Source organism: Vicugna pacos, chromosome 23 (genome assembly GCF_048564905.1).
Source record: "Vicugna pacos chromosome 23, VicPac4, whole genome shotgun sequence".
Lineage (NCBI taxonomy): Eukaryota > Metazoa > Chordata > Mammalia > Artiodactyla > Camelidae > Vicugna > Vicugna pacos.
The window spans coordinates 37,403,170-37,424,881 of NC_133009.1; the positions used below are offsets into that span (position 1 = coordinate 37,403,170).

The following is a 21,712-nucleotide window of genomic DNA, read 5'->3' on the forward strand; positions in this document are numbered from 1 at the left end:
GGGCACCCAGCCCTCCGGCCGCCACGGACTCTCCAGCAGGGTCAGAGCTTCAGGCAGGGGAATACCCAACAGACAGCAAAACTAAGAAAGGCTGGTGTTTCAGGACAACTCATCGGCGTAGCTGTGACAACGACCCAGCCGTAAGGACGCTCCCCTGCTTGTTTTGTTTCTTTGTTTTAAATTGAAGTCTAGTCCGTTTAGGATGTTGTGTCAGTTTCTGGTGCACAGCACGCCGTCCAGTCATCCATATACAGACATATGTCCGGTGTGTCTTTTCGGCTTCTGTGTTTGAGTGCAGAGGGTGTCCAGGTGACTGACTGTCACCTCCCCAGCGCTGGGGCCGCCAGCGGACCATGCGCTGTTTATCACGTTGCCCCCGGACACGGACCGCTCCTGGCAAGGCAGGCCTGTGCCGACCCTCCCCCGGGGCAGGACAGCAGGTCAGGGGTGGGGGCTGCCTGCCTGTCCTCTCTCCTTGTTTGTTACCTGGCGTCCCCTCCCCCGCCGCAGAGGGAGTGATGCCCTTTCCTGCTGCTAATAACTAGAAATGTGCACGACTTTCCCACACTAGCTTTCTGTGAAATCACTGAAAAAGAATGGCAGGTCCTGGTTCAAAAGCTCGTGTGGGCAGAGGAGTCACTGCTGAGAGCTGTCACTTCCTCCCAGAGTCTGGGGCCGTTTTCCTGCTGAGGGACTTCCCTGCCGCTTGTCTGTACGGTTTCTGAAGCATCTGCGTTGACCTCGGGATGGAGGCCCTGGGATGGAGGCCCCGGGATGGAGGGGATGGGAGTCTCACTTTCCTTGAAAGCCGCCCTCTGCCCCTCGCCCTCCGTTCCCAGGGTTGCCAGGAGGCCAGGCCCCAAGACGGCGCCCAGCCCCGGCCGCAGCCTTTCGCTCTGAGTCACCACAGCCCGAACGCTGCTCTGGCCCAGGTGGTGCCTTTCCCAGCCTCCCCGCTTCAGTCCCTGAAGGTTTCCGAAAAAGCTGAGCATCTGAAACACACCACTCAGCCCCTGGCACCCAGGGTGGGGCCCTGTCCCTGGTGTGTGCCCACCACCCTTGGGTGCAGAGGCTGCAGGGCAGGGACAGAGCCACTGTCACCTCCCTGCCTTCCGCAGGCACACGTGTGCACACGCAGGACGCAGGGGTGTGGTCTGTGAAAACCCACCCTGGCAGCCAGGCAGCGGCGGAGAGCAAACCAAGGCCCCCATTCCCGGCCCCCTACGCATCACCACAGGGGCCGTGGGGGGAGGGTGGAGCTTGGTGGAGCGTGTGCTCAGCATGTGTAAGGTCCTGGGTTCGGTCCCCAGCACCTCCATTACATAAATAAATAAACCTAATTAATCCCCCCATAAAACAGACGGGGCTGTGGGCCCCCGGGAGAGGCTTTGCATGGTCTTCCTCCCGCAGGGGCAGCGAAATACCATCCGTCTGTGCCTCAGCCCCGAAGACCCCTCAGCCAGTGGGACACAGCACCCCTGTGACAGCAGGCCTGGTGACGTGCGGTGGCCTAGTCTGGACGCCCCCTAGATGGGGGTGGTCTCTGTAGAGTCCCAGTGCGATTGCAAATCATTGCCCTCCTCCCACGACGGGCACAGGAAGCACCGTGTCCTGGGTGTGTATGTCGGGAGGGGTCATTAGAGTCTGGAAGCTTCTTGGGGGGCGTGTCCCCTGGACCCAGTCCCCACTGTCTAACAGGACCCTCTCCACACCCATTCAGGGAGACACTCTCACATCCATTCTAAGTGTGGAAACTAGCACCACAACACACAACCGTCAGGTTATGAAATTGAGGTGGAAGCCTCTCGCGGTGGCAACCAACCTGTTTCTTCAGAAGCAGACACCCTGACCCGGTGTGTGAGGCGTCAGGGACGTGACAAATTCCACGTCTTGACACAGAGAGCCAGCTTTTTAATTTATTAAAATATTTGTTAAAATACTTTTAATTTAATAGTGTTGGGAAAGTTCACTAGAAATTTGAAAAAAATTACACTCTAAGTGGAAGAAAAAAGATGATACAAATTATTTTTTAACAAGACTAGAATGTTTTTGGATCATCAAAGAGAAAGTAACATTTTGAACTCTGAAATTGCTAAGAGCAATACATTCAAACTTAGGAAAACGTAGAACAAAAAATCAAAGACAGCTACGAAGAAAAGACTAGAAAAATACTGGAACCAAATGGGACAATGATTTATCCTGAAAAAATAGTTCACACAAATTAATAAATACAAAAGATTATAATAGATAAATGTCTGAAGGACGTGCTTCGGCAGTTCACGTAAGAGGAATTATATTTGGAAAGACGGTCATTCTTACTGTAGTCAAAGAAATGTAAATTAAATTGAGGTCGCCTTTTACCTCTTTGCCTAGTGAAGTGGAAAAATACATTTTACTGATGAATGTCTCTAACCGTGTTGCGCTGATCCCATGCCCTCCCGCAAGGCCACGTAATTCCTGGTCACTGAGCGTTGGTATCAAGCCCTGAAAACGTTCACAGCCTCTGACCCTCGTGGGGGCACTTGTGGATGGAAACACTGTGAAAGAAGAAAAAGTCCTCAGTGCAGTTATTTATGATAAATTTCTACAACAGCAAAAAATACTGCAAGCAACCTGAATGTCCAAGATTAAGGGACTGGAAAATTAAGCAACATAGAAAAACGTGGATTCGCATGACACTGAGAAAAGCAAACTATAAAACCATACCTTCAGATTACAGACGTGACTGAACAGCAGTGTGAAAAACATGGGTGTGGACAGTGTCTGCCGTGGAATGTTGACAAAACAGAAAGCCAAGAACAAAGGGATTACTCGTGGATACTCTGCTTTTGAAAATGTCCTTCACGGGCTGGAAGGAATGTCCCCAGGATGCTGTGCTGTGGGACCAGGCCTGGGACGACCTTCCTTACTCCAAATTCTTCAATGTGGCTTTTAGGATGAAAGAGGCAAGATAATTTTCAAAAATTTTCCCAGAAGTTTCAGGTGATTATTTGTACAGAAAAATTAAAATTGGTAAGGGGTTGCGGGGGGGTGTTAAGAGCTTAAATATATAGCCCACAAAGGGAAAGAAGAACATAAACCCACTCCCAGAAGCCATCGAGAGCAAAGCACTGGCCGTGTATTTGTTAAGTGTCTCCTCTGACCTCAGGCTTGAACCCCCCTCACCCCACGGTCAAGGCAAGGCTGCCGCTGCCCAGGGCTCCGGCCAGACAGAGCGGGGCTGCTGGGGCGGGGCCCAGAGCAGTGGGGAGACGGGCCACTTGCACTGTGCGCCCGTCAGCAGTGGCCAGGGTTCTCAGCCGCCGGGCGACTGCTTCCACTAGCCACTTACTATTCCATTCATTGATTCTAAGCCTGTGGGGGGTCCCCTGAGGGGAGAAGGGAGAACCTTGTCCTGGAGTTGGCCTTGGTCACTGAAGCCAGGCTGAACCCTGGGGAGGCCGGGCTCAGAGCGGTGTCCCCAGCTCTGGCCCGTGCTGCCTCCCACCACCCAGACACCTGCAGAAAGGCCCGCAGCCAGGGCTGGCAGAGAGAGTCCGCCATGTGCTCGGGACCGCAGACTTCCCCGGGGGCAAGGCCACAGCCCCAGGAAGCAAGATTCTCTGGTTTTAATAAACAACCCACTTCTACTTCCCCTCCCCCCTCGCCCCTCGCAGTCCCCTCGCCCCATTCTCCTCTGTCACCTGGCGGTAGCTTTCAGAACCCCTGGGGCTCTCTGTGCCCCCGGGGGAGGTGCAGTCCGGAGGCACAGGGCCTTTTCCTGACGGTCTCTCCAGGCTCCTGCCGCCTCTGCAGGCCTTGGAGGGAAGGAGGCTGCAGCCCCAGGCCTCCCAGGGTGTGCCGGCCCTCACCAGCAGCCACATGGTCCGACATCAGAACCAAGGCCTGGAGTCTCCAGCAGCCCCTCTGGGTGGGTGGGGCAGGGACTCCCGGCCTGGGAGCCGGACCCGGAGGAGGGTGGGGCCAGAAACCACCCCCCAACCCTGCCCGCCGCCTTTCCCCTCCTGCCTTCCCTGACTTGTAACTGGCCCAGGAGAGAACTTCCCGACAGGACCGGTGTGGACACACTTGCCCACCTCTCCTAAAGCTTGTCTACTCCCTGGCGCTCCACGGACCAGAGTGGCCACAGCTAGGGTGACCTTCGGTCTCAGTTTGCCCAGAACAGGCCAGGTTTATGGCCCAGGTCACTTACGATGTGACCTCTTTTGTTCTCAGAAATGCCTTGGTTTGGGTCATGAATTATCTCATCACCTGACCTCAAATCAACCTGGAACAGAGCATAGCCCTCCCTGGTCCCCACCTCAGGGAACCCACAGCACCCACGCCATCCCCCGCCAGCCACCCAGGCCCATCGGACTCCTGTCTGCTGAAACCCTGGATGCCACCTTCTGTCTCGAAGGGTCCTCTCCTCTCCACCCCACTGCCAGTCATCCCTGTCCAACCCCACCCCCAGCCCAACAATGGCAGCAGCCCACGGTGGGGTCCCCCCGGCTGGAGCCTCTCCCCTCCATCCATAGTTCCCCACTGACCTGCTCAAAGCAGACTGGCAGCGTCCCCTCCTCAAAATGCCTGGTGGCTACAGACACCCAAGTCCCCCGCTGTTTCCCCTGCATCCTCCCCTTCCTCTCCGCCTCCCACCTGGGCTCTGCTGCTCAAATTCACACTTCAGCTCCTTTCTGGAAAACTGCATCTCTGGGAAAGATTTCTGACTCACTCTCCCATCAGAAGTTGCTCCCTCTGAGCTCCGGCAGATTTCGTTCACACTCACTACAGAAGCCTGACGTCCAGCCTGCCAGCCACTGCATGTCCCGCACGTATACCTGTCTCCTGAGCCTGAGCAAGAACCTGCCAAGTTCACGCACGGCATCTCTTGCGATGCCCCAAACAGTGCCTGCCGCAGGGAGGAACTCACTGTAATGGGACTGAACTGAATAAAATGGATAAATAATCCACTTCAAATCTTTTAACACCAGATTGCCCAAAGGTCATTCACTCCTGGGGAGGATGGCAGAAGAGGCGGCGGTGGAGGCGGGGGTGGGGTCGGGGCACACACTGTCACATCAGGTCCAACACAGGAGCTCCGGGCAGGGTGTCTGCTGAGGAGACTGGGTCTAACTGGAGATGCTCAGTGTCCCTGCTGCACCCCGTCTCCCAGCCTCTCCCCAGCCCCACTGCCCGCTTCATGGCCAGGCGTCTCCTACCTTCTCCACGAATCCCTCCCTGGCTCCTTCAGACCACAGAGGACTTCGCCCGCCTTCTAGGCTCCTGACTCCTGATTTAGGGCAACGAATCTGGTGCTGAGTCGGTACCATCTGTGTCCTCCCCGGCACTGAGCTCACCTGTGTTTGGCTTACTTCGTTGGTGTTGCCGGATGGAGGGACGTGGGGAAGAGCTGGGACTTGAATTCCAGGCTCTGCACCTGTCATCTGGCCAGCCTGACCACATTGCTCCCTCTCCAGTAAAGCCTCCTGTGTGGCTCCATGATTTAGTTAAAAAAGCCTCTGTTAAGACATTTAGCCCAGTATTTCGGGGGAGGCTAACACCACTTGAGAGCCTGGTGGCCAATCCTTGACCTATGCAGGCCCCCAAGGGCAGGCTGCCCCGACCCCGACGGGCTGTGCCCAGGTGGTAGGGCCCCTCTCTCTCAGCCCTGGTCACAGAGACAGGCAGCAGCGGGGAGCAGCGGGAGATGAGGACGGACTGGGGCTGTGGGCGCTCACCGCCTTCTGCCAGCAGCCATCAGACCCCTGAGAGAGTCCACGTTCTTGGTTCATAAACAAAGAAACCCAGCGAGGAGGAGGGACGGGACAGGCTCCCACAGGAGGCAGGGCGGCCTCCCAGCCCTGAGGACGTTCCCCCAAGGCCCGCGCCGGGAAGCCCTCGGCCTGCCCTGCCCTCCCCTCCCTCTGGGGCCGGCCCCAGATCCCGCCGCAGGAGCCTCCCCTCCCCCTCCGTCCCCTCCTCCCCCACCCCTTCCTGCCCACCCTTTCGCCTCGGTCGGTCGGGGTGGCAGGAAGGGAGGTGCTGGGCACCGGCCGTGAAGAGCCAGCCCGCTCACTCGGCGCCGCGCCCGCCCGGGCCCCGCCAGCCATGCGCCCCACCGAGCCCTGGAGCCCCAGCACGGGGCCGGCGCCCTGGGACTACTCGGGCTCGGGCGCCCCGGAGGAGCTGGAGCTGTGCGCGGCGCGGGACCTGCCCTACGGCTACGCCTACATCCCCGCGCTCTACCTGGCGGCCTTCGCCGTGGGCCTGCTGGGCAACGCCTTCGTGGTGTGGCTGCTGGCGGCGCGGCGCGGCCCGCGGCGGCTCGTGGACACCTTCGTGCTGCACCTGGCGGCCGCCGACCTGGGCTTCGTGCTGACGCTGCCGCTGTGGGCGGCGGCGGCGGCGCGCGGCGGCCGCTGGCCCTTCGGCGAGGGCCTGTGCAAGCTCAGCAGCTTCGCCCTGGCCGGCACGCGCTGCGCCGGCGCCCTGCTGCTGGCCGGCCTCAGCGTCGACCGCTACCTGGCCGTGGGCCGCCCGCTGGCCGCGCGCGCCTGGCGCACCCGGCGCTGCGCGCTGCTGGCGTGCGGCGGCGTCTGGGCCGCGGCGCTGGCGGCCGGCCTGCCCTCGCTGGCCTTCCGCGGGCTGCGGCCGCTCCCCGGGGGCCGCGGCAGCCAGTGCGGCGAGCAGCCGTCGGACGCCTTCCAGGGCCTGAGCCTGCTGCTGCTGCTGCTGACCCTCGCGCTGCCCCTGGCCGTCACCGTGGTCTGCTACTGCCGCGTGTCCTGCCGCCTGCGCCGCCCGCCGCACGTGGGCCGCGCCCGGAGCCGCTCGCTGCGCATCATCTTCGCCGTCGAGGGCGCCTTCGTGGGCTCCTGGCTGCCCTTCTGCGCCCTGCGCGCCGTCTTCCACCTGGCGAGCCTGGGCGCGCTGCCGCTGCCCTGCCGCCTGCTGCTGGCGCTGCGCTGGGGCCTCACCGTCGCCACCTGCCTGGCCTTCGTCAACAGCTGCGCCAACCCGCTCATCTACCTGCTGCTGGACCGCTCGTTCCGCGCGCAGGTGCGGCGGCGCGGGGCCTGCGGGCGGGCCGACAGCGGGGCGCGCGGGGGCAGCTCGGCCTCCTCGCTCTCCGGGGACGACGGCTCCCCGTTCCGGAGCCCGGCCCGCGGTCGGGGCCGAGCCCAGAGGGCGTACGCGCCCTCGGCCATTCCGTAGCCGCCCGGCCCGGCCCGGCCCGGCCCCGGGGAGCGGGCGGCAGCTGAGCGCGGAGGGGCGGCAGGCTTGGCGAGGTGGGCTGGCCTCCCTCCCCGCCCGGCTTCTCCGGACCTGCTTCCCCGAGAGCTAGAGGGCGGGCTGCTCCGACGGCACGGTCTGCACTCAGGGTCTCCTTCACCAGCTTTCCCAGAGCCTCAGCGTTTTGAACTTCCCCCAAGCCAGGCCGCTGGGACCAGCTCTTCTCTCCCTTGGCCCACGGGACACCTGGGCTCATTTCCTCCAGTCCAGTGAAGGTCCTGTGAGATGGAGCCGACAGCAACCCGAGCACCGCGTAGGGGAAAGGGAAGTGGGCCTTCCTTCAGCACCCCGTTGGCGACAGCACCGGCCAGACCCCACAGAAGTCACCCGTGTCTTGGGCTGTGGGTTCTTTGGTCCCTGGCAATGGCACCGCGTTCGAGAGATATCTTCTCCAGGTCAGGCCCTCTGGCCCCTCGCTTTCCGAAGAATCCTACAGACGGTGGAACCGACAGCCGTTTACAGCAGTCATCTCGGTGACTGACATCACCGGTCATCAGTCACCATCAGCTCAGAGCTTATCAAGCTCTCCAAAGCCTGGGAACCAGCCCAGTGTCTCCTGCCAGCTGCCCCAGAAGACCAGGCCTGCCGGGTCTTGTGTCTTCTTACGCCCTCCTCCCCCCGAAGCGGCAGGACTCACCCTGGAAGCTATCCTGACTTCCCCCGGGCAGAGGGACCTGGAAAGTCCGCCCCTCAGCCGGGGCGCCAGGACCGTCACTGTGAGTTCCCCTTTCTCAATAAACGCTGTCGCTGCCCCTCCTGCCACCGTGTCTGTCTTCACTCGGACAGCGGGAGTGAAGTGAGTGTCAGGAGGCCAGTCGAACACTGGATCAGACAAAACTCAACCCAGTAGTTGAGGCTGACCTCAGAGTGATGGGGATGTGGTGTGACGTCGGGGGCAGAGGGAGCCAGCAGCCGCTGTGGGCACAGGAGGCCCACAGGAGGGCAGCAGATCATTTGTTCTTGTTATTTTAATGGACGGCTCACATTTTGAAGGATATGGAGAGAAAAAAAGATAGAAGGGCATCTGCCAGCCAGGTGTCCCTTCAAAGAGGAAACGTGTCACTGTGATTTTCAAATCGGCATGGGGCCTTTTTTCCTATCCCTTTTGAGACCATCCAGTACAAAAGTGAGGAGCATCCATTTCCTGACTCTGTGACTTAGCCTCTGAGGTTTCTGGAGGGTTTGGAAATTCAGTGTTTATATTTTTAAAAGAACTTGGCCTAAAATGTCAGTCAGTGCAGAAAGGAACTCAAATTCTGAGAGCCGCCTCTCAGCCAGGTCCCCGGGCCAGTCGTGAAGTTCAGGTTCTCGGGAATTCAGCCCAGCTGGGGGCGGAAACCTGGGCATGGTCCCTCTCTGTCTCTGTCTCTCTCTGTGTCTCTCTCTGTGTCTCTGTCTGTCTCTTTGTCTCTCTCTCTCTCTCTCTCTCTCTCTCTATCTCGGGCTGTGTAACCTCCCCCCAGTACCACTGGGTTTCTCTTCAGCCTTTGGGGCTGGTGGATTAGTGCATGCGGACCCCCCTCCCCCCCGTCAGCCGCCATAGCGGGCCAAGCTGGGAGGAGACACCCCTGCGGCCCCCCCCCAAGCACACCTGAGAGAGGTGGGCCTTGCAGCCCGTGGGGTCACTGCTGCCGCCTCCAGTCCAGGCACTTTGTCCGGGTGCTCAGGTGCACTGTGGACACTCACCACGGCTCTCCCGGGCAAGAAATGAGTGTTTCCTGTGATGAGGCCCGAGGACGGGGTGCCAGCTCTCATCCGGGTTTGCGTGTGGCCCGCCCTCAGCTGACAACAGAGGCGCCTTCTGGGCTGTTCTGACGGAGCCCCCAGCTCTACCCCAGCCACCTTGCTTCTCCGGCTTGCTGACAAATTGCGCTCCCTGAAGACAGACAGGAAGAAAGCGTCTCCATCCCCCTCCTCCCCAGGCAGTTATCACAACTCAGCATTTCCCTCCTGCTGCTGAGACGTTGGAAAATGCTGATAAGCTACAAGAAAAAAGGGCGGCAAAGCTGCTTGTGGCGGGGGGGGGGGGGGGGGGGGGGGGAGATGCACTATAGCTACTAGCAGGGGCTTTGTCGAGGCACCACCAAGTCCTCTGGCTAAAAACTACCTTTTGCTCTTTGCTCTCTCCAGCTCCATCGGGGGCTCTTCTCTCTTGGTGGGTGTTAACCAGCGGACGCCCGGATGCCCACCGTCTTCTCTCTCTGCTGCTTGTCTTTCCCGTCGGACTGAGAGCTCCGTCCACCAAGGGAGGGTCTGTTTTGTTGGCTGCTGTGTACCCAGTGCCTGGAACAGTGCCTGGCAGGGGGCTGCGGCACCCACCGCCCGTGGAGGGAAGGGTCTTCAGGATGTGAGATAAGAAATACTGTGAAGGGCAAACGGGAGGCGGTGGCACTTTATGTACGATTTATAGGTGGTGCACAGGAAAGGCTGGGGGGAATACTGTCCGAGTTGAGGGCGGCTGTGTAGGTGGGAGGCACTGCAGACCCCTCTCCCCCTCCACTTCTTGGTCTTGAAATTTTTGATGAGTTTTTTAAGGGCAGTGGACACAGAGCTGTCACACTGCCCCAGTGCTGGTGCTCAAGGCAGAGCCCGTCCTGACCTGCTTTCCTGGGGCAGCCCTGCCAGGCACCCCCTCGAGCCTCTTTCTTTGTCTGAAGGATGGAGGAGACTGTCAAGTCTGCTCAGTCGCCTCACAGATCAAAGGAAATCCTATTCTTGAAAGTATTTCGGAAATTGGTGTTTTAGACAAAGGACCAAAGGGTCCAGCCCCTCCCCAAACCCCGTTACCCCTTCTCCATCTCCCGCTGACCCCTCCTCTGTCAGGCCGCCCCTCCCCGTTGCGGCCAGCCCCTCCCCATCCTCAGCTCCCCCTATCCCACAATGCCGCCACCTCCCCACATCGAGGGTTGCCCCCACCCCTTCTCGGCCAGACCCTCCCCATCCCTGGCTTTTCTCGCCCCATCTCAGGCTGCCCCCAGATCCCGGGCCACCCCTCCCCTGTCCTGGCTGGCCCACCCTACCCCAGGATGCCCCCTCCCCATCCTGGCCAGCCCCGCCTTGCCCAGAATCTGTGGCCGGGAAAGGAGGCAGGTGGAGCTGCTCTGGGGTTTTTAAAGATCCGAAGAAGTCTGGGCACATTGGCCTGTGTAGTTCTGATTTGAACTTGTGACTAATTCTGGGCTTTCTTCTCACTTCCCTCGACCTCGTGGGCTCTTTCTCAGGGCACCGTGTGGTGACCCAGGGTCCCTGGGTGAGTGATCTGGGGAGTTCAGGCGAGTGGCAGGGCTGGCAAAGACGCTTTTGGTGACATGACTCAGCCCCCGTGACACTTGGGTAGAGCAGGGCTCTGGACACTTGTGAGGGTGTCTGGAGCACTTCTGGGGTCTAGATCCCACCCCACCTCGGCCCACAGGAAGCCACTACCCCCGCCTCCGTCAGGACTCCGCCCTCAGTCCAACGGGGCGAAGATGAAAAGACCCCGTGGCCAAAGACCAGATTGCTTGGTAGGCGGGCGGGGACGTGGGAGCAAGGACGGGCCCCCACCTTCCTCCCTCTACCATCGAAGCAGACCGCAGTGGCGTCTCTCACGCGAGCAGGCCTGCGCCAGATCCCCGCTGAATGGCGTCTCAGGACTTGAGAGCTGGGGGCCGGCTGCGTGCATTCTCTGAGGAGGACACTGAGGACCAGGGGTGGGAGGTAACATCTTGCTTGAGGTAACAGCCACCGCTGTATCCCTGCAGCACTGCACACAGTTTAAAAAACACACATAGGTGATTTCCTTGATCCTCACACCCTGTGGCAAACGGGAATGATCACTTCACTCAACTGAAGATGAACCCGAGGCTCCGGAGGACGGTGGCCTGGGCGCGTGGCAGCGAGCCAGCGTTGAAGTCCAAAGCTCTGCCTCTCCCTCCCTCCTCGCCCGGCGCTGGCCCTGCTGCCGTGTGACACTCGGGTGCTCCCCACTGCCCCGCACTCCCGCCTGGGGACGCCCAGGCCCAGGCTCGCTCTTAGAGTGTAAGGTTCCCACTGATTATTCAAGCAATACAGGTTCTTTGATTTTTTAAAACAGTAAATTACAGGAAAATAAAATGAAAAACATGGAAAACACCCGTTACTCCACAGTGAAGCGATGCCTTCTTTATCTACGTATATAGTAACACACGTGTGCATTTTCCCCCCGCTAAACTGAGGTCAGTCCAAAGGAGGCCAAACACTGAGTCTGCTGTGTCCCCAGGCGTACACCCGGTGCCCGCCCCGGCCTGGCCCTCAGGGACCGTGTGGCCTGTGTATCACGTACACGGCGTTGTGGCCTGCCCCCTGCATTTGGCAATGTGCCGTGTTTTACTGTGTCATTAGATCTTGTTCCAAAACACCTCCGCAGGGTTACATCACCTCATCATGTGAAAGTAACGGCATTTATTTCACCAAGCCCCTCACCTTTTCTTCAGTTTTTCACTCTTGTAAGCAGTTCTGTGATCCACCTCCTTGTACCAAAATGGGAACCAAACCCCGTGACCCCGTTTAAGGGAAAAACGACAAAAAATTTTAAAAAAATGTTTAAAGGACTTCCGTTGTTGCCCCCATTTTACAGATGGGGACTCAAATGCCCACGTTGTGGGCCTGCCAGGGTCCCACGCGCGGGGCAGGACTTCCTGGGCCACCGCTGAGCCCATCTTCCACCTCCACTAGTCTGCTGGCGCCCCGCTTACCCTGCTTCTCAGCAGTTAGCACTAAGGCCAAGGGTGCCCGGGGTCAGGCCGCCATTGCCGGCCCTGCGCGCGGCGACCCACTTTGTTCTCAGAAGAGCAGTGTGATGGTTACTTTCATGAGTCAGCTCGACGGAGGCACCAGCACCCGGCCATTTGGTCAGATACTATTCTGGGTGTTTCGGGATGAGAGTAACCTTTGCGCCGAAGACTGAGTAGAGCGGGCTGCCCTCCGTCTCACCCACCCACTGAAGGCCTGAACGCACACAAAGGCAGAATGAGAGCGCGCCCACTGTCCGCCTGACCGCCTGGGCTGGGGCGTCAGATTCTCCTCCCTCGGGACGCAGACTGGGACTGGAAGCCGCCTCGACTCTCCTGCGTCCCCAGCTTGCGGCGGGCCACTTTCTGACAGTAAACGTCTTCATATCCACTCTGCCTCTCTGAAGAACCCAAACACAAGCGGGGTCGCCCCCACCGCCCCCAGGAGACGACGACGTTTGGGCGTCAGATTGAGAGGGGGAGCGGCGGTCTTCCCGGGTGTGCTGGGGTCGAGGCCAGGACTGGGGAAGTGGTGCTGAAGCCCACACACGCCAGGGGTCCCCGGGCAGCCCCGCCGGCAGATGGGGGACGAGGTGCTGGGCTTTGATGGGCAGAAGCCGGGGGCGCAGGCCCGAGGTGACAGCTGCCTGTCTGGGAGGCTGTGGTTTGCCCCAGGAAGACGTGTCAGACAAGGGTGAGTAATCCAGCTCACCCTGCTCTGAAAATGACTGTCTCCAGTGCATGCCGCCCACCTCCCCCTCACTGCCGGCCTGTTCACCTTCACCCAAACTCCCCAAAACAAGCAGGTCGCCCTGGGCTGGGGCCGAGCCCACAGCGTCATGGCCCGAGCAGGTCCCGGGCTCGCTGAACTCTTCCCATCTTTTCAGCGCTGTTTCTGTTTGTTTTTGTTTCTAACAACCTATGGCCTTAAATCTTCTCGGAGTTTCCCGAAACCGTGATCACCATAAAGAGAGAAGACGTCCTGTTCAGAGGCAATAACTTGGGATCCTCCACCCAAATTAGTCCTCTTCACGTTCCTACCTTCTCCTCCCAGCCCTTCCCCGCCCTGCTCCTACCTCGCTGGGATCACCAGGCGCTCTGCTGTTCCATTCTTTTTCCCCAGAACGCGCTGCAAGCGTTGTCTATGCTGCTCCACAGGGGTCAGGGGGTCGCCTGAAGGCTCCCCTGTGGGGCAGCCTCAGCGAAGCTGACATGGAACCCACAGGTGCCCGCCTGACGGTCAAGGTGCTGGCGCCGGCTCTGATCCACGTGTGCAGGGGACGCCTTTTCCACTGCGTGCAGGGCTGGTTTGAACGCCAGCTCCAAGCCCCCTGCCACCGGCCTCCTCTGGGCCCCTGTCCTCGCTGTCTGGTGTGACCGCCAAGTCTCGTGGCCTCGCCCCTTTGAGACGAAGCGCCCTCCCCTCTCCCGGGACAGCGGCAGCTTGGGGACAAAGCCCTTGGGAAGCAGCCCAGCAACCGAGCAACCAAGTGCTCAGCAGCGATAACCCAGGCCCCAGAGGCGCGCACACTGGCCGCTCCCGGGGTTCGAGCCCCAGCCGGCTCCACACTGCCCTTGCCGTACCGGCCTCTTCTCACCTCTCAGTCCTCATCCTAAGACGGGGGTAACGCTCCTCATCACGAAGGGAACAGAAAAGGGTCAGCGTGCTGGGGACCGTCTGGCAAATTAAGCTTCATGTTTGCTGTAATTATTGGGGTTTAAAAAAACCAGTAAAGACAGTTGTTAAAAGCAATGGAGTCCCACCCTGGTTTTGGATTTCTTTCTCAACTTCACGGTCTCAATGCATTTTTCTTTTGCATTTCCTATGGGCCGGGCAGTGTGCAAGGCCACGGGGCTGCAGAAATTAAAAAGGCTCCCAGTTCTCCAGACCAACCCCGACAGCCTGAGCCTCCACCCCGCACAGAGAAGGCTGGGGACTGTGGGCTCACCGGCATCGAGAACTGAGTAAAGCCACGTGGACCTCCAGTTGGGGTGAAGTGTTTTTCTTTCCCTTGTTCTTTTCCCTTGAAACTAAAAGGCATACAAAGCCTTCTGTCCTGTGACGCTGTCGCTTTTACACATCATGGGTCTCCAGGGTCAGCCCATCATGGGACCCTTCAGTGACAGGCTATGAGCAGACCCAGGCGTTCTGTCTATCTGAGCTGGGAGCGTCCCGCAGAGCCCAGGGCGTTCCCTGCAGTGAGCAGGGCGGAGAGCCGTCCACGGGATGGCTCTGCTGAGGCGCTGCGCCCCGCGCCCGACGCTGGGCCGCCCACGCGGCCCCGCCAGCCCAGAGAGCCCGGGCCCGGGGTCGGGGGCCCAGCCTGTTCTCCGGAGACTTACCTAGTTTATCGCTCTTTGAAAATGTTTCAAATCTTTCATGAAACACATTCAGCAAATGGCTACAAGCTCCTTTCAAAAGAAACCCCAGCCTTTTCCTAAGTCCAGTACTTACGTTCTCATTTTAACTGAGGTCATCTTTCTAATTCAGAAGCCGTGTTCCTGGGAGGAGGGCCCGCTCAGCGCTGGGGCGCGTGCTCAGCAGGCACGAGGTCCCCAGTGCCTCCACTGAAGTAAATACATAGGTGAATAAATAAACCTAATTATCTCCTCCCCTCCCCCCAAAAAGCAAAACAAAACTGTTCTTTTTGAATACCACGCCTGGAGGTTAAGCTGATGTTAAAACGGTCTGCAATAAAAAAAATCAGCTGAAGTCATTTAATCATTTAGAGTGCATCCTATAAAAGTAAGTTTCAGAAATTTAAGAGAATTGTGTTTTGCATACCTTCTGTTATGCCATGTAAATTCCTTTCTTCATATGATTAAAGAAAAGTTATGATAAAATGATGGGCTAATTTACAGTCACTTGTAGCAATAACATGAGAATTTGAATTTTGGGTTTGTTCACTCCTGTGAATGATGCTAAAGTTAGGTGAAATTTTCTTTCATGGTCCCCAAACTCACCATTTGGTCCTCTTTAATTTTTCAGGAGGGCTCAGTAAAAACTGTTCACTCAAAAATAACAACACAAAAGGCTGCAAGCATGTATCCACGAGTTAAAAATGAAAGGCTCAGAGCAGAACAGTCCACACACACACTCAACCATGCCGCCCTCCCTGCGAGCTGGCCCACCGGCAGGCCAGAGAGAGACGGACAGACTACCTCAGGTCTGCAAGTGAAGCCACGCGTCAGGCCGCTTCACGGATGCTTTTGGACACTGACGAGCCTGTCTCTCTGGGTCCCGCGCTGAGAAGCCACAGGCGCCCTGTGCTCTCAGACGCTAACCCAGGGCGCACAGCTCAGCAGAGCTCGCCGAGGGCCCCCCAGCATGTGGCATAAACAGGGAGGTTATTGTCAAATATAGCAAAGCAGTGTGGGCGTCTTCTGGGGGTTTTCATGTTTCACAGTCTAGGTGTGGAAGACAGCTCACTAAGAAGGCAGTGGCTCACATCGTATGAAGTTTATTGCTTTTTAAGAGAAAAAATTATTTGAAGTAGACATAGAAAGTCTCCTGCTGCAACGTCTCATAAAATAACCGAGCCAGGCCACCGTCCTGGGTGTCTGTCAGAGGGGCGGACCTGAAGATCCCGGGGCGGGCGCCGATGGGAGCTGGGCGGCAGCCAGATGGTGGCACGTCACCTCACAGGTCACGTCCAGTGACAAAGGGGAACAGCCTGCTGGTGGAGGGTCGCAAGCACCCGGAACCCCCGCTAACCCCACATCACTGTCAGAGGAGCCACCACAGGCGAGGGGGGTGGAACGCCCAGTACCACCTGTGAGGTGTTCTTGCTAAATACAGACGCCAGAATCTCTAGTCTAAGCCTTTGCAACTAACTTCCAGGAAGTGCAGGGTTAGGAGCAAGTGAAATGCACAGCGAGGAGGCCTCGGGTGGAACACCGAGTGTAGGACGTTGCAAGAGGCCACTAACCTGGTTTCTGAAAATGACAGACATGATTTTAAAAATCGGGGTGGAGGGCAGGGACCCACAGACACTCAGAGAGCAGAAGGCCATGTGTAGACCTTACTGGACGCAGATACAAACAGACCAGCTTTGAAAGACAGTGCTGGGGAGCCGGGAACTTTGAGTGGACTTGGTATTAGGTGACATTAAGAGTTATGGTGTGAATGCCACATGATCATGTGAGAAAAACGCCCAGTCTCTTTTCCAGAGATGTACTCTGCAACAGAGACGTGACCGGTCACCAGGTCACCAGGTCACCAGAATCCTCTTTCAAACATTTCACTAAAGAAAAGGTCATCTGTGGAAACACGGGGACATGCGAACAATCACTACGTTTAGGTGGTGGAGCACGAGATTCCACGCCACTCCACTTGACTTCTGCTGTTAGAAAGGTTTCATAATAAAAAGTTTTAAGCTATTTAATTACAGAAATTGCACATATATACGGAATACGTTTTCATGGCCAGAAGTTCTCATTCCCTCTGCCCCCCGTCCTGAGCCCAGGCCCCTTCCCAGAAGTAACCACAGTCACCCCTGGCCGCTCCATGGAGCTGGCTTTTCCCCCACTTCCCCCCCGAGAGTGATCAAAGCACCTAGAACACGCTGGTGAGTGCATTTACGCACAAACAAATGAAAGCGCATTGCGTGAGTCGCCCGGCCGCGGACGAGGGTGGGGGGCAGGAGGGCTCTGAGGGACGTCTGAAGGGGTCACACGTAGCTGGGTCCATGGGCCATTTCAACTGCTTTAAACAGCATCTGACCTCAATTTAAACCAGCCTCCCTCCAAAACAGGTTCCCTTCGCATCACCCTGAGTAGGTTAAGAGACGCCAAGGGTATGAGGCACTAATTTCTTTTCAGTTACCCTGGTGCCAAGGACACAGACCCGTGGCCTGGCCACAGCAGGGGGTTGGCCTTTTGAAGCTTCGAGCTGCTAAAACCACAGGAAGTAAAACTTGGTCGCCAGTACACAGGTTTGGAACATGAAAGATACAATTATCATGCAGAAATATTATTATTTTCCTGAGAACTGGGGCATGAGAAAGAAGAAAAACCTTTTTTTTTAAGATGAGGGTTGTGGGAAAAAAACACCTTTTAAAAAAACCTTTTATTGGGAGCTTACTGTGTGCGATTCCAGTACCCTCACCCCAGCCACACACGTGGGCCCTGTCTCCCCCATTTTACAGATGACGAGACTGAGGCTGTTTGTCTGATTCCAAAGCACATATTCTTAACGTCTCTCCTAAATTCTCTGCCTGAGCCACTCAACATGCAAGGCCCCAGGCGGATCAGGTGCTATTTTAAAGGGCACCTCCAGCCCAGGACTTTAAGAAGGGCGTCCTGACCATAATCCAGGCCTGGCCAGAGCAGCCCCCGCCACCACCTCTCCTGCCAGCTGCCCCGTCTTCAGCCCTCAGGGTCCTGAGGACCAGGATCTGCTCCCCCTCAACCCCGCGATTCTCCACCCCACAGCCCCACGGAGGGCCTGGAGCTGCCTCGCACCCGGGTGTCGTCTGGGTCTAGATGCTCATCTCCGCCTCAGAGGAAAGACCCCCAAACGCCTGCGTCCCCTGCTTTGGTGTTTAAAAGGCATTTGTCTTTGCAGTTGTACTATTTTTAACACAATTCACGGCCTTTCCTTAAAGTTTCCAACTGGGTCTCCAGAAAGAAAAGAGAGACCAGCCAGAGAGGCCAGGGCGGTGGGGCCGGCTGGACACGCAGACCCAGGAAGACAGAAAGGGGACAGGGGCTGGGGCTGGCGGGGTCCAGGCCCCGCAGCAGCCGCGGGCAGCGAGGCAGAGCCCGGCTGGACCAGAGCCCAGGACCCGCTGGCTGTTCACCGCTTTCTCCCTCCCGGCGCGTGGAGACTCGAGGGCCCGCCGGGCACTGTCGCCCCCTGGTGGCGGCGGCGGGGGAGCAGGGCCTGGGGAAGGGGGGCGAGCTCCGTGCAGGCGGCACTCCGTCCAGCAGCCCTGCTGCCGGGATGGAGCGGCTGGAGAGGAAGGGGAGGAGGAAGACAGGAGGGGCAGGAGAAAGAAAAGAAGAAAGAGGTTAGGCGGGGAGGGGGCGGGGCGGGACCCTAAACTCTGCAGAGAGACCAGTGAGAACCGCCGGCCTGGAGGTTGCTGGCACTCTCCTGCCTCACGCTCAGGAGTCTGAGCCCCGGTGACGGGTCAGCCCTGCCCTCCAAGCAGCTCTGACTCCTGTCCGGCCCCAGGGTCGGGGTGCCCTTCTCCGGAGAAGAGGTTGAGTGAAGCCCCCTGGCTTGACCCCCGAATCGGGTGTCCACACTTCACAGAGCTACTCACCAGCCTGCGGCCCAGCCTGCGCCCTCAGGAGGGTTCTGGCGACAGAGGCGGAGGCCCGGGCAGTGCCCCTCCTGCACCTGCCCCACCGCAGGATGTGGTCAGGAGAGGATGCAGGGCCTCCGCTCGAGTCACCCTGGAGTTTCCCAAGAGCTGGCGAGGGCATCGACAGGGCACCGTCGGGCCTCAGAATCACCGCGCTCTGCCCGTCTGCCCTGGAGCAGGGGAAGGGAGGGGTTGGGCCAGGAGCCTCACCCTCCAATGGGCCCCAGGGCCAGAGGAGTCGAGTCCCAGGGACCAGGGCAGGGAAAGCCCCCTCCACTGGGGGGGGCTGGTGTTCAGCGTGCAGACAGGCCACTGCCCAGCCACCAGAAGTCCATCTGCTGGCCCTTCAGCCAAAGGGAAGGAGAGGGGGTGACCAGACCAGGGCTTGGTGGTCTCTCCCGAGCTGCACCCTCCCTCCATTCCCTCTGCAGTGAGCCAGTCAGTTCCCAGAGGGACTCAGCTTCTGCTCCCAGGACACCTGCTTCCAAGCCCAGTGTCTTCAGATGCCTGGGGCCTCCTGCCCAAGCCAGTTCCAGCTCTGGGCTCCGTGAGGCTGCCGGACTTGGAGCAGCACCTCACACGACAGCCCAAGGGACCTAGACATGTTTTGCCTGATTCAGTTGAATTTGTAGTAAAGTAACCGAAGGTGTAACAATCAGATTTCACATGAAAAACCTGAATTTCCAGGTTTTGTTTTTAAAATAGAAGCCCCCCACCCTAGAAAATAAACAAATAAAAATTAAAAAATAAATAAAATAGAACCCTTTTTCTTGTGGCCACATTTGCAGTGACAGCCCCCTTGAGACAGAGCCCGAGTCTTAGGATTTGCCATGGTCTCCACCAGCCCCTCCGTGCTCACCCCATGCACTGCACACACGGAGGCCGGGTAGAGGCTGCCGTGACCGGGCTGGAATAGACCCCAGAACTCTTGTGCCTTCACTTGCCCTGCCTGGTCCCTTTAAGTGTCTGAAGCTTCAGCCACAGGTCAAGGCTGTGGAATCGGAAAGGTCTACCTCCCGATCCCACATTAGTCCCTGCTGATGTGCTTTCATCCCAATTACTTGCTTCTGCAGGCCTCAGTTTCCTTATCTGTAAAGAAGATAACAGTCTGGCTACAAAGCTCAACCTACAAACTCAGTTTCACAAGACACATGTTACTTTCTTTTAAATCGGTTTGCTTCTGTCCTGGGCCTGCGGGGATGGCAAGAAATTACTTTCTCATGCAGAATTCTGGAAGGCTTGGGGGCCCAGAAAGCAGGGCTTCTCTCTAGGGCTGCCATCCTAGTTGCTCTGGCCCCCAGGGGTCTCTTGCAGGCAGGGCTCCTGCCTCCTGGACACGTGCGATGCCAGAATCTGGGGCCGAAACCTGGGGCCCTGCTCCCCCTCCCATCCCTGCTGAGGCCTTGCCCCTCCCGAGGCCACAGGAAGTGTGCGGGGTCCTGGCTGCCCAGGGCACCCACCATCTTCTCTCCCGTTCCTGGTCCACCTCACCTCTGTTTCCAGGCCCTCAAAAACCACATTCCTGCCCTTGCCCCTCAGGACTGACCCCAGCATTGTCTCAGTGGACTCTGGGCTGAGGCCTACAGGAAGCCGCTGCCTCCCAACCAGAGGAGTGGTAGGGGTGAGTGGGAGGGGGAAGGGACAGAAATCAGTATTTCAGTCAATTATTCAATTGCATGAAAAAGAGTAATGCTTACCTTCAAAGGTACTTTATGCTCTGTCCACCCCTTAAGTGTTCCCAGAAGTTCCTTTCTTGGTCCTATCTCCTTCTGCACACCCTTCTTGGGTGACCTCACCCAGTCCCTGAGCCTTAGCTCTGCTGTCACTCCCAAACCCTTCCTCCAGCCAGACACCCATGTCCTAAAGTGAACACACCTCACCCTGGACTCAAGCCAGAGACCCAGGAAGCACCTCCCCTTCCTCCCTGCCCTGTCTTCAGTCACTTTCAGAGCCAGGCCAGGTCTTCCTCCCAGATAACTCTTCATGCCTCTGCCCCCTCCCTCCCCTCCAGCCCGAATGCCACGTGAATTCAGGCTCTGTCACTGCCAGCCAGGATTACTGTCTCTCCTTGGTCCCCCTGTTTCTCAGCTCTCCCCCTCCAATAGCTCACACACCCACGTGGCCGAAAGGTGGAGTCTGCCCAAGTTGTTCCTGGATGCGGTCTTCATCATTCGATGGTTAATTTAATGTGTCGACTTGGTTAGGCCATAGTACCCAGTGTTTGGTCAAATGTTATTCCAGATGTTTCTGTGAAGGTTTGTTTGTGAGGTGTTTTTTTTTGATGATGATGAAATTAACATTTAAATAAAGAGTAGACTCTGAGTGAAGGAGATAACCTTCCAGAATGTGAGTGGGCCACATCCAATCAGTTGAAGACCTGAATAAAAGAAAAAAACCCTACTGACTTCTGATAAAGATGGAATTCTACAAGCAGGCAGCCTTTGGACTGCAACTTTTCCCTGGGTCTCCAGCCTGTGGACCTGTCAGCCTTTTGAATAGGGTGAACCAATTCCTGTCTCTCTATATATGTAGACACACACACATTCACACATACACAGAGCAGAGAGGGATCTGCTACTGGTTCTGTTTCCCCAGAGCATCTCTTCAATTTCAGGATAAAAATCTTAGATCCTTAGCTAACCCACAGGGCTCCTCAGCCAAGTTAGCTTACCCAGCGCCTCTGGACAAATTGGAAAAAGCCACTGCCTCTAGGCACATGCGGCTCTGGCAGAAATCCACACGGCTTGGTGGGCGGAGCCCGGGTGAGCTTTCCCTCTTAGTTTGGTGCACAACCTGGACAACCACACAGGGCGGCTCTGCCTCCTGCCGGCCCCTGGCTGGCCGCTGCAGCCTCACCACTCTTCCTCTCCTAGCCCCACATTCCTCAGCTCCTGGAACCTCCTGAGCTCCTTCGCCACTTGGCCTTTGTACATCCGGTCACTGCTGCGTTGGGTTCCTCCTCACCGCCCTGCCAAGGCCTCCTCTGGGCAGTTCTCGGCCTGGGTCCCGTTGGCCTGTCTTCTCTGATACTGCTGCTGAGTGATTGCTCGGGGATCCCCACGGCCCTTGAACTTTGATCCGCCGCCAGGCCGGGCACTAGTAGGCGCTCAGTCAGTCTCTACTGAACAAGTGAGAGCGGGGCGGCGTTTCAGTTGGGTGAGTGAATGAATGACGGGCGGGGCGCGGGGCGCGCGGTCCGCAGCAGGAGGCGCCCCCTGCCACCCCCTGGAGCGCGCGCCTCCCTCTCCCGCCTGGTCCGCCAGCTCCGGAGGAGGCCGGGCGGGGCCGCAGGGAGTCCAGGGGACGGCGGGGCCGCGGCGCGGGGGAGGGGGGGCGGCGGCGCGGGGGGCGCCCGCGGGGGTGAGCGCCGCGCCCCCG

General features: G+C 58.1%; 1 protein-coding gene and 1 long non-coding RNA gene across 2 annotated transcripts; one reads left to right on the plus strand and one right to left on the minus strand.

The window, feature by feature from the left end:
* Positions 1-6,047: 6,047 nt before the first annotated feature.
* Positions 6,048-7,886, plus strand: GPR25 (G protein-coupled receptor 25). Its single transcript, XM_072948253.1, has one exon. The coding sequence runs from the start codon at positions 6,091-6,093 to the stop codon at positions 7,195-7,197; it is 1,107 nt and encodes a 368-aa protein (XP_072804354.1). The 5' UTR covers positions 6,048-6,090; the 3' UTR covers positions 7,198-7,886.
* Positions 7,887-20,027: 12,141 nt separating this feature from the next.
* LOC140688648 (uncharacterized) lies at positions 20,028-21,491 on the minus strand. The gene is made up of 2 exons (XR_012063362.1): positions 21,006-21,491; positions 20,028-20,711 (listed from the first exon to the last, which is right to left on the minus strand). It is a non-coding gene; the product is annotated as an uncharacterized lncRNA (long non-coding RNA).
* Between the last annotated feature and the right edge of the window lie 221 nt (positions 21,492-21,712).